Below are 13,105 nucleotides of genomic sequence, written 5' to 3'. Positions count from 1 at the left end.
GCAAGTACACTTCTAAAGTACTTCTAAATTGCAGCTCAACTCTTAGAGTGATCTGGAGTCCGGATACACGCCCTGTTACAGGCTGGATTATTGTTCAACATCAGTCGTCTCACTGAGCTGATTAGTTACTTCAGCAGTAAACTTTAGATCTCAGCATATGAAACAGAATATCACGTTCTTAAAAAATGATGTAGGATTGAATCATTCTGATTTTATTCCAAAACAACTGGCATGCCAGAAGCAGTATTCAAATAAAGTCACTGGATGGAGTCACCTAATGGGGACAAATACATTTGCATCCAGCCATCATTACTGCTGCCTCTATCTGAAAAGAGCAGAAATTTTTGTAGCCACATGTTGGTGCACTGACTGGCTGTACAAGAAGCTAGAAGAAGCTGGAAGAAAGGATGACAGAAGGAGGGCAACTGTACTCAAATACATTTTGTTGTATATGATGCTAGACAGAATATTTCAATTAGTTTCAAAAACAAATAGGTCATGAACTACTGTACTTCAAATAAAGTTTCTGCTGCTTTCTTACAACAGTTAAATAAATTCAAAAAAGCTTCATGAATACGTATTACTTACGAAAATACGTAACACTGAAGAGAAGTTGAGACAACCAAATGCCCATAGTTCAAAGAGGCCTTGATAACCCTATCACGGAATTCCAGCAAATCAACTGCATCATTAATAACATTGTGCACCTAATTGAGAGAAATCTTTAGATGAATAAAATGGCAATAAATGAAATGAAAGTTGTTAAATATTATATTCTTTCTTATTATAAGCACATGCTGATACTATTATACCATTAGTAGAAGAACACAATTATATTGGAATAGGCACTTGCACAGTACTGGTGGAAAACTTAAAATGCAAAGGTTCTATAAACTCTGAATAAACAATGAATATGCTTTTGAAACAAATTTTGGGAAAAAAAAAAAAGAAATTTTGCTTTAAACGTAATTTTTATCTGTTAATTTTCTGTCTTTGTGAATGGATGTTCTATTCAAAAATCAAAAGCATAATCACAGCTGGGTACTCCAAGAGTCAATTGTTAAAAACAGAAAAAGCACAACAGCAGGAATGCTCAGGGAATAAAAATTACTCAAGAGCTGGATAGACTTCCTTAAAAGAAAGGAATGAATAATTAATGCTTAATTGGAACACAGAAGGTATAAGCAAAATATAATACATGGAGTTGATAAAAGCATCTGTGATCAAGGATGTCGGAAAGTTCCCATTTCAACACTCACTGTTCAGCTGGTTAAACAATTTGAAATGTAATAAATACTTCAGTGATCCCATCATGATCCCATCTGAACACTTAGCAATAACCAAGGTTTTGATAAAGATATGCTGCCTAGTTATTAAACAGTTCTGGCTATTTAACATACTTTAAGAGAAATTTAGTATATGACCTTGATAAGTAGGCCATGTCATTTCTGTGAAAATTTGCTCAGATGACAATGTTACAAGAAAATCAGTTTGCCTGTAATCATCACAGATTTTTGAGCTCAAAGATGTCTTTAGATTGTAGCTGCATGAAATCTACTAAGGTGGTAATTTCTCCTTGATTTTCTCCATTTTTCAACCGATTGCAAAACGAGGATTGAACTCAATTATTATGGAAGTCTAGAACGATTTCCAAAGGCATATTAATTTTTGTGTCCACTGCAGTGATATGTCCATAACTAACTTTCCTATTGTAATAATAAGAACAAAAGAATGCATCTAGAAAGTTTTTGTGGGTAAGATTTTTCTATATAAGTATATAGGAATAAAATAAAAATAAAAAAAAATAAATAAAAATGAAAATGAAAATGAAAATAAAAATAAAAATAAAAATAAAATAAAATAAAATAAAAATAAAATAAAAATAAAATAAAAATAAAATAAAAATAAAATAAAAATAAAATAAAAATAAAATAAAAATAAAATAAAAATAAAATAAAAATAAAATAAAAATAAAATAAAAATAAAATAAAAATAAAATAAAAATAAAATCTTGGATCAGGGTTAGCTATCCTTCCTCAGTTGTTTGCATATTCAAACTCCCTGGAGTTATTAACAGAGCCCATCTGTTACGAGTCGATGTCTGGGAATGAAAGAAGAAATATGAATTTTTACCTGCTAATTTGTCTTCTGTGTTCCCAGACACTGACTCATATTATCCCACCCACTAGACACAATTGTTATACAGCATTCCTGTTGTTACAACTTTTCCCAATTACATAGTCAACATGAAAGAATTGAGACCAAAAAAAGGGCCTAATTAGGAATTTAGGAACTTGAATTTGATATTGAAAATATTGGCCTGGTGTCTAATATCAAATGTGTAATTTGGAAAATTTGTAAGATGGAAATTTTATATTACCCCACTGTCCACTGAGCAAATGTTGTGAGTCAGTGTCTGGGAACACAGAAGACAAGTTAGAAGGTAAAATTCATATTTTCGTATTAATTCCCAGATATCTGGTAACCTAAATGTGGATCCGGGCCAAGATTTTTCAAAGGAAGGATCCTGAGCTTAAGCTCCAGAAACCACATGTAGGGCCTGCTGGCTTCCAGCAGCGCTGAGACTTGGCAGCTCCCCCGGAGCTCGGTGCCTATGGCTCGGCACTCAGGGGCTGGAAGCACCAAGCGGGTACCTGATGTGTGATATATGATGCATGACAAAGTTCTGTACCTTTGGAAGATCTGGATCTAGGCTGCAATACAGCATGTGGTGCAGATAAGCAGCTACAGCCAGCAACCAAATGTATCTGGAAATTTGCTGAGACAGCAACATTCATCACAGCTTCACTAACGACATGGGCACAGCACACCTAGCTAAAGAATCAGCTGTTACGAGGTGCATCAGTCCCTCCAGCATCTTATGAATGCAGGTAAGGCAAAGAAAGTTCCTCTGTATTGTCTACACTTAGTCAGGCAGCTTCATCTTTGCTGACAGTTACTGTAACACTATTGAAATAATACCATGCTTTGGTTTTGGCCCACATACTTGTATTGTTTTCTGCATAAACATTTTCATTACACTTGAAATTATCTCTCATAAGCTGTCTCCCACAGCTAATTTCACATGTTCTCCAAATGGGCTTTATTTTATTCTGGAGGATAAAGTACTTCTGGCTCATCTGGCAGTATGGTTTAGTTTACAGAGATCTGATCTTCTGTACAAGGGATAATTATTTATATTATTTGCTAACTCTGGCCATTTTATGATCTTAACATTTTCAGTGATATATACATGGAAATAAAGGATAGTCAATAATATTTGTTACTTGGGGATTAAAAATTCAAATCTTGTACTGAGAAAAGCCTTAGAAAGCGACTACTCGGGATGTAGAGTTCTGCATAGTTAAGATTACCTGCATGGTTCTCCTCTTAATCAATGTTATTTCAAAGTTCTTCCACTCCCAGCGCTGCTCCACAACGTGGGCAAAGATGACGTGTCCATTGCCACATGCTCCAGCTAGCTGAGTGCCGTCAACAGACCAAGCAATATTAAATATGCTGCCAGTGTTGGGCTTCTCTAAAGCATAGGACCACTTGCAGAAAAAAAGAGAAAAGAATTCTTAACCATTTTGTACTTTTTTGGAAATAATTGATTGTAACAAATAGTTACAGAGTTATTCACATTTTTTAACAGAAATGTATCAATGGCATAACTTTTTATCACAGTTTTAACAAGCAAACCAAAGAGATTAGATTCTTAAATTAGATTACTTGAAAAGCGGGGACACAAAAAAAGAAAACCATCAGATACGGCAGAAATGAAGAATGTCCCAGTGCCTGAAGTACATTAGGTAAAAGTTAACTAGACACAGTATATTTAAAGCGTACCTAGCCATCCATAAACCTAGGCAATCACTACATGAAAATTAAGGAAGCACACTTAGAAACAATGACACTGGTTACACTGGTACAGTAGGCTACAGTCCTAAGTGTGTGCATTCAGCTTATGCTGCAGTGGCGGCCGTTCCTGCACACAGAACTAGCAATGCCCAGGCAAAATCAGCTTAAAGCAGCCACTGCTGCTGCACAGAGAGCTGCCGTTGCCCCTCACCATGCTTCCAACCTAAGTGGATGAAGAGAAGCACCGAAAGCGATGCCTACGCATCGTTCTCCTCCTAGCACAGGAAGATGCTAGATACCTTGCCGGGCCTTTTCCCTAGTCTCTGTTACTGTTATTTTGAAGGGGAAAGATGTATTAACGTTTCCAGTTGCTATGCCTGCAACAAAAACAAGAAGTTGAAACATTACTGCAACCGCAGTCTGAGATCTGGCCTAGCCTTGGAGACAACTAGAGCAGCTTGCATTTAATGCTAAGCTTAATTTTATTCCTTTCCCATATTTACGCTTTCTTCAGTGAAAACCTTTATTCTCAAATTCACTCAGCCTTATGTGCAAGACTCCTCTAAATTTAGGTGGATCCTTGTCAATACACTCTTGTCAAAAACTAGAATTATCAGACCAAGACACCCGTCTTCTCTTTCTTGCATCTCAGACACGCAGTTCAAACAAGTCATCCCAAACCTGAGAACAAGCGTTTCCCTGAAAGTGGGTGACAAAAATGAAATAACCTTTTTATGGACTTCTAGGAAGAATTTAAACCAGAGTTTAAAAGGAGAAGCAAATCTCAACTATAGCCCCTTCAGAACTGTATAACAGAATATTTTTAATAGCATTTAGCTCTTGCAGAACTATCTGAATATTCAAACATATTTGAAAACTTAAGAATCAAATCATTAAGAAAAAACATGTGATCGAAGTTAAATGTAGACATTGGATTCTCGTGACTTTCAGATACATGATATTACACCAAAGGGGAGACAGCTGGAAGAAAATATTCACCTAATGTTTCTAACACATTTCATACTCTGATTTCTTTTGCAGTACCCATAAGACCAAAGAAATATGAAGTCCTTCACACAAAGTCTTTGTATGATTTATCCAAAATGAAATCACAAAAATCATATTAAAATAAAGGTGTCAGAGCAACTTTCAATAGCAAGGAAACACAATGGGATGAAATTCAAGCTCCCAGTTGTGCTAACGATGTGCAGCGTACTCTCTGAGATGACTTACTGAGTTACAGCTCTTTTACTGCCGAGGCACACAAGGGCAAGTGAAAGACAATGTCAGCACTGACTGACTTTCCAATTTCAAGCACTCAATTTTAAGGTTTCAGCTTCCATGCCTCTTGGCTCAGACACACCATTCACTGCCTATATAATCTGCAGTTGGGGAAGGTAATTGCTTTTTTACTTTTCCTTTTTTTTTTTTTCTTTTTTGGAGAAAAGTCCATAACTTACTCTTCTGCCTCAACAGGATGAGCTCTGTATGAGACACTCCGTAGTAATTAAAAGCATATCTTTAATTTGTGTCTGACATCCTTACATGGGGAATGAGTAAGCTCTTGAGTTCCAGGGCCACGCAATGATTGCAACAAGCACACTCAGAATGCTCTACAAGTCCTCCTACATCTGAGACATTTTTCACAGCTGGCCAGATGTGGTCTGAAAAGAGTGTGAAGAAGCACTATTTCAGAGCTGGGTATTAGGATCTTCTCAAGCAGACGAGTTTTTTTCTAAGGCCATTTACGTCAGATAAAGGCTTCAAGCCATCAACTAAGAACCACATCATGGAGCTTGAAGCATCTGGCTTTAGGGATAACTTTTTTATGCAGAGCAGATAGACTGCACCTCTGAAAGAGAATACATTTCCCAAATTACCTCTTTATAAGATAAAAGTCTGCTTTTCTTTCAGGTATTTCAAACACTTAGTAACATGTTTCCAGATTACAACCTAAAATATATACATTTTTAAAAATATAAAACAGTTAGAAAGTTCTATTTCCTATTCCTTTCAGAAAGCACCTGATGTAATTCAGAGCACTCCTGTGATCCATACTCCCTGAAGATGTCTGATACATCATGCACACAAAAAGCTCCAATAAATAAAGATAATTTATCTCTGCATTTGCAATACAGAAACAATTTCTACAAACTGTTATGCATCTCCTCAATACACTGAGTTAAAAAAATCAGGATATGGCTATGACTGTATGAATGACTGTACGAATGTTCTTCCAACATTGTCTGAAATGCTGCAATATTATCCTGTGGTATTACTCTTTGGCTTATACTTCTCCTGTGTCATAATTAATTCTTTATTGAATTCAATTAACTACCCTCAAGAACAAAACCAGTAGTTATAGAAGTTTCATTATACTAAATGAATACCTAAAAGCAATAACTTAAGCTTCCCTTTTCTGATTACACAATGTAGTAAAAATAGATGAAGCACTGCAGCCATTGAGTATTGTCTGACTTCCAGAAATGGAAACGGAGTAGGCTCTTGAGACATGGGTCAATTTTAATGAGCAAATTCAGAGGAACAAGGATAGCCTTTCAAATGCATAATATTGATAGATCAAGACTCAATATGAAGGATCGAGTTAGTTATTATTTCTGGACTGAGTGCAGTAAGTTAAGAATGGTTATCCACATAATACCAGTGCATAAATACATTGAAAAGAAACGTAATGAAGAAAGAGCATTCTGTTATATTTTAAATAATAAAAATAATACTAATGTCAACCGTGGATGGTTCGTTGTTCCTGGCTGGTCTCTGTTCAGGGTCTCTTTACAAGTGCGCAGAGCTTGGTGCAGGGAGCACTGACACAAGCTGAACTAAAGCTGATACTGCTGAGCCTCCCCATGAAGTCAGAATCTGCACAACATACCTAATCAGCTGGCTTTAACTATCATCTTTGCTAATTTTGCCTTTGTTTACAAAAAGAAAACACACGATCTCCCCTGCAGACCATTCCAGGATTCATAGAGCAGAAAGGACCAAGAGGAACCGCACGCTCTTGGCCCCACACAGCCCGACCGGGCTGACATCAACAAAGGCTCAGCTCCTGCTAAATAAGAACTTTTACCTGTTTATTTTAAAGTGAAGGACCAGTCTGGCTTGTGCCCTGCTGGGGAATTCACATTAGTGCACTGGTAGCTGATACCTCAAAACTTATTGCAGTCTGCATGCCCATTAAGGCTGGCAAGTGATGTTTTAGTGCAAACTGCCTGGAAGCTTCGCTTCAGAAAATGCCTATTAATTTTATCATACAACAGAAGGCACGTCAAATATTACAAGATTATAAAATCAATTATCCAAAGCAAATCTATACTCGGATGCTTTAGAAGCACCTGAATATTCATACACATACAGACCTAGCTTGTAGGATGCCTATGTCTCTATATGACTCCACCCTTATTTTACTGAGTATAAAACATGAGGCTTATTGTATCAAAAACACCCTTATCAGGCTTCCAACTCCCACCACACCAGCATCCACAGAAGATCCTACAGACCACAGACAACATGCATAACTGGTGGTAAGGAATCCAGAGCTACGGGTGGATATACAGCAATTTACTACCTGAGAAGGAGAAACTTTCCTCAACGTGTGACTTGAAGAAAGCACAGGACTAAGAAGGGTTCCTGTTGCCTTCTCAAACATTTGTTGGACTTAGCTCTAGTAATTAAAGTTAATTATCAAAAAAACGACTAAGCCAGTACCTCCAGGGGAGGTATTATGCTGCTTTCCAAAAATTCTCCTGAAATCCAAGCACGCTCTCGTAATTATTGGACCCCAGAAGAACTAAAAATAGGATGACAAACTGTCCCATATAAATTCTTAACCTTAGAAAATGAAATATTGATGTAATTCTTTATATAGATTATTACTTCCATAGATGATCCACATGTTTTCATTTTCTTCCAGAAGTCACATTAGCCAATTCTAATAAATTAAAATATGTCAGTTTGGAAAGAATTGGTCAGCAACATAACTCCATGGGAAACCCATCTGTAAATTTTTTTTATTTTATTGAGCTACAAAGAATTCAGAATCTTGATTGTTAATAAAGGTAGATGAAATAGAGACAGTGCACAAGAAAAAACACAAGAACTTTTTTTGCTACAGTGCCAAATGCATATCTGTGTGAAGCAAGACTAAATGTAATGGGATCAAAGCTCATTGTAACTCTATAGGAAAACAGATTTGCTGTGATTTCTACAGTGCTGTCTATAGGACAATTCTGAATAGTATGAAAACACGCATTGTATACAGCCACTTTCAAAATCTTGCCATCTTTTTTATATTAGTCTAATATCTAATGGTAATATAAAGGACATATTATAATGTTAATTTTACAATAGTCACACAATTCACTGTCCTGAATGGGAATCATGGTTTTAAAGATAAATCTTAAATTATTTTCAAAGCTTCTCTGTAGATACCTGCTACACTGTAGTTTTAAAATCCTTAGATGCTTTTTTTCCCCTCATTTATCAATAGTTTAAAAAATAAGGAAAAAAAGAACACCGCTAACTATTTAACATATAGCCAATTCTGGATATCAAATAATGCAACAAATAATGCAATAACTCTCATTATATTTGTCTTCTTGAGAAAAAGCTGAGAAGAACCACGTAACAACAGAGCTCAACAGAGCCATAGCACCATACTTCCACTTGCTTTAAATGGGGTGAGGAATAGCTGTTACACTTGCAGATATTTTTCCTTTATTTTCTACAGATATTAGGCAATGTTCCCTAAATTTTATTACTGTGGTTTTTATATTATTCTTCTACTCTCCAAAGCATTCACGACACAACCTGTCTTAGGAGCAGATGGGTAGGGTCCATTTTCTAAGGCACTTATGTGGGAGTGGAGTGGAGAAGGAGGAAATCAGTGAATTTCAGTCATTCTTACCATCTCTTACTGTGTAAATATTTTGACCTGATCAGTAATGTCAAGGGAAGCATGCAGAGCCACAGGAAATAGCTTACATAAATGAACTTTTTAAGCATTGCCCTCCATCCAAGTGATTAGATTCGGAAAAGCTGTGAACACCAGGAGGGTTCAAGTCTATCTATCAACACATCCAGCATTACATTTCGATATTTATGCCTTAAAATTAATCTTAGTAGCCTCTACAGGATTAATGATCACAGACACTTAGGGCAGACAACAAATTCCAACAGTAAATATATTTTGTTTGTTATTCTGTACAGCAGCCATAATAATTTATTTTAGATAAACAAAGCTATCAAGAGCAAAGGTGATTTTTAAATGAAGAAATAAAACTTTTCTAAGAGTTACTGTTATATTTTTAGTTTTCTTTCTTAACGTACAGCTGCCAGAACAAAGTATCCAGGAAGAAAAAAAGAATAGGAGAAAAGAACATACACTAACAGAATTTAATTTAATTATGTCCCAAAACTGAACACATATGCTAGAGAAGAGTTAATGATATATATATCGCCTGATGGCTCCCTAAGGAGCAATTTGCCAATATAGCTCCATTACATCAGACATAATAAAAATGTCTATGTTGACCAGTAAAAGCCAGGTCTGGTTCTCTTCAAACTCCATCACTCTGGTGGTATGTGAATCATTCCTCCTTTTCTCCCATTACTAGCAAAGCTAGTTCTTTAGTAACTATTTACATTTAATGTCAGGAAAGAAACTTTCATTAAAAGTCACGACTTTTGAAGATAATAATTTATCATTGCTAGCTGCTAAATAGAGAAAAACATCTGGCACTAGCTACTGTACATGCCTTTATTTCTTTGGGAGTTGAGAAATAAACCAGGTAACAGAGCCCTTAATTTTGTGAAAAAATAAACCTATCTACATTTTTTTAAAGTCCACAAACAGACTTATTATTATATACTGATTAAAAAATTACTCATTTTTAGTTAGTAGGAGTTTCAACTGTACTTACAATAAATTAGATTATATAATGGCTAGCAAGAAAAACAGTAATGCCCTGGGGATCAGAAACAAAAGCTATAAAAAACAGCCTACAAGATGGCAGAAAAAAAAATCTAGTATTTGTCTTCCTTTTCCAGTACATCAATCTTCGTCACATTTAAGCTTAAATCTATGTTGAGTGCAAAATGTTATTTAAATTGTTGGCATCACCCACAAAAGAGCATATGTATTTCAGTTTACCATTTGCTAATATAGCTCCGTAATCCCAGTACTCAGAAAGGAGGCAGAAAGTGGTTGTGAAAGAAGAGAGCACGGTTTAAAGTGCTCTTTGAGGAAGAATACTAGTGGTAACGGCTAGTCTGGTTGTTTAAAGCACTGTGTTACATAACATAGTCCAACACAGATGTAATTGTACTAGCATAAATATAACTTATTTGGCTGCAAAATATGCTATATGCATAGAAACACTTCTACAATGGCATATTTATATAGGGAGATGGAAAGGCAACAGAGCAGGTTACTGCTTTAATTACATTTTAAATAGAGTTATGTGGCATATTAAATGGAGACAAATCCTCTTATCCACTTTGCCTAGGAAAAAACGTTTGGGGGCAGTCAAAAAGACAATGCCACACTCTCCACGCCTAACATTAACCCGACCAGAAGGATGCCAGGGAGAAGAAATGATGTCCCCACTGGCGGTAGAGCCTGTGAACAGCTATCTGAATGTCCCACCATCTGACAGTTGAGAGGTGACCGCACAATCGTTATGATTGCATGCACAGAGTATTTATCCATTTTCTTCAGAGAGGCAGTATTTAACTCTGAACAAAACATAGGCAGAGAAATCTAACAGTAAGATATACCTTCTTTTAAAAGAATAGTTTCAATGATGAAAAACATTACACGATGGAAATTGTAATCTGTTGTAACAATGTTTGCACTGTTTAATATGCATTTTCTCTGCTTTGTATAATCCACGTGAAATGTGAGGTGATAAAAGGAAACTTCTCACAGTATATTTGTTCTCAAAACATATACCAAAAAGAGACAGGAAATATCTTTTTTACTTCTATATTTTTTATACCTACTTCAGTATCTTTTTTTTTTTTTTAAACCTATGTGAAAGTTACCTGTTCTCGTTTGCACAAGTTAATAAAGCTCCAACTCAACTTTACTCTTCTGAACTTTCTAGTGTGCTTTTAACACATAGGTGATAAAAAAAATCTCCTTAACATAAATATCTGAAAAAATCAGATATAAATGAAGCATATTAAACAAAAAATCTGCAGAGTAATGCTTTCCAGAAGAAAATTGCATGTGAGGTGTTTTCCTTCAAGACAACTATACACAAATTTTACTTATACAGATTAAGTAGCACGAGGAATTTCTCAAAGCAAGAGGGAAAGGCACAGAAAATTGAAGCAATCCCCGCTTCAAATTTAAAGGCCTCAATTACATTTATTTTTTTTAGGGAAGATTACCAAAATCAGAATCAGTACAGAAAGTGAAATACGAAGACTCAGAGATCCTACCCTGCATGCCTCTTCTCGTACAATTTTTAAAGGCTGTTCTCATGAATGTAAAGCTACCTGAAACGTGCTGTCCCAGTTCACAGCAGGGAAAAACCCAAGGTACTGAGGATGCCCCAGACACCACAGCAAACGCTGCTTTCCCAACCTGAGCAAAAGTGCAATGAATGCAACAACAAAAGAGGGGTCAATGGGTCAATGAAAGTCCCAAACCGGCAAGGTTTGATGCAATTCGAGTCTGAACAAAAAGATGCAGAACCACAGGAAATCCACAGAGACAATCAGGTCAATCTGTGCTTTGGGCTAACTTTTTTAGAATACCAGCGAAGGCAGATGAAACCACATTAATTTTAATTGGAGACCAAGTTGGAAGAAAAAAAAATACTAGGTCAGCAACAGCAAACTCGGAGTAAAGCTGCAAGTCAGAAAAAAAAAGCAAACGACAACAACAAAACGAGAGTTAGCTCCTTTAGGTGCATCTTTCTACAGTCAGGTAGTAATAGAGAAGCTCAGATGAGAGGATTAAAGTATATCTTAGCTAGAATAATTATGCCCTGTCCATCCATTAGAAACAAAATCATAAATGTTCTCTTAGCTCCTCTTTTACTACTGCTTTAGCGTTATCATTTCTGATGTCTGACAATTGCATTTTGTGATCTTATAAAATATGCCTGTCAATTCTTAGAATTTTTTAAGGAAAAATAAGCTAAATAATATATGCATAGGAAATTTTATTCTTTTTTTTTTTTCCCATGGACATTGTTCTTTTACCTCCTTTTTTAAGACAGCTCATTGTCATTCACTACTTGCTTTTTACAGTTAGTAGCATTTCATTATAGCCTTACAGGATATGCTTGTAAATTCTTACAGTTTTAAAGGAAAAATATGTAAAAAAAAGCAAGCAAACAAACAAACGAGCAAACAAAACCAGAAAAGTGTAATGTCCTGAAAGACAATATTATTTAAAGGATTTTTACCTACCAGAACATATTTAGATGTGCAGCTAGGCAGATCAAGAAGTATAACCCCAGGAATATTTACTGTATTATCAATAAATTTGCACAGTTCTACATCTGCCATTTCTCAGCATTATTACTTACCCCAGTTTTATCACATAGACGTAAAGTATGAAAAGACCCCACAGCAAATAATTCTCCATCCCCAGACCAAGCAATGGATGTTATAGGATATTCATGGGGCTGTGAGCTGTACAGTAGATGCCCATAACTGTCCCATACCTTAAAAAAATATATTAAAAATGTTATATGACCACACCTTGAGTGCACCTCTACATATTCTAGAGCTAACCCTCACAATTACAAAAGTTACAGAAATACAGTCTCCTAGTTACTTTAGTGTATTGTTGTGTAACTGGAAAAAAAAAAAAAAAATCACACATCGTATTATAGTTCATCTTTCATTATAGGCTGCTCCTAATCAATATTGGTTAGTTTAATGCAATGGACTTGACTTTGCTGCTATGGCAAATATTACATTATTCTCCATATAAAATATTTTGAAATAATGAGTTTTGTTTCCTGTACTTTACTGTAAGTCTGTAACATAACGACAAGGTTTATTTTATTTGCACTTGCTTCCCAAAAATGCAAGGTACTCCTCAAATTTCTAGACCAAACAGATTTTCTCACTGACTGTAACCACTAGAAGACCAAGAAGTCAATTAGTAGCGTCAAGTCATTTGCAGTGGCTTTACCTCCTCTAATTTTGTCATTACTCCTTTCAGATATGTCAAATATGTCATAGGTTACATTATTCCAAG

At 35.6% G+C, this 13,105-nt stretch overlaps 1 protein-coding gene across 4 annotated transcripts in view; it reads right to left on the bottom strand.

Moving 5' to 3' along the window:
* The window catches only part of IFT80 (intraflagellar transport 80), a 47,454-nt gene that overhangs the window by 14,958 nt on the left and 19,391 nt on the right, over nucleotides 1-13,105 (bottom strand). For all 4 annotated transcript variants that reach the window (XM_040566885.1, XM_040566882.1, XM_040566884.1 and 1 more), the window contains 3 exons: nucleotides 12,426-12,563; nucleotides 3,375-3,554; nucleotides 589-707 (listed from right to left, as the gene is read on the bottom strand). In XM_040566885.1, coding sequence (XP_040422819.1) covers nucleotides 589-707; nucleotides 3,375-3,554; nucleotides 12,426-12,563 — 437 coding nt within the window. The remainder of the gene's footprint in view (nucleotides 1-588; nucleotides 708-3,374; nucleotides 3,555-12,425; nucleotides 12,564-13,105) is intronic.

Source organism: Cygnus olor, chromosome 9 (assembly GCF_009769625.2).
Source record: "Cygnus olor isolate bCygOlo1 chromosome 9, bCygOlo1.pri.v2, whole genome shotgun sequence".
Classification (NCBI taxonomy): Eukaryota; Metazoa; Chordata; class Aves; order Anseriformes; family Anatidae; genus Cygnus; species Cygnus olor.
Note: the sequence above shows the minus strand (reverse complement) of the source record. Positions and strands in the feature narration are given on the sequence as shown.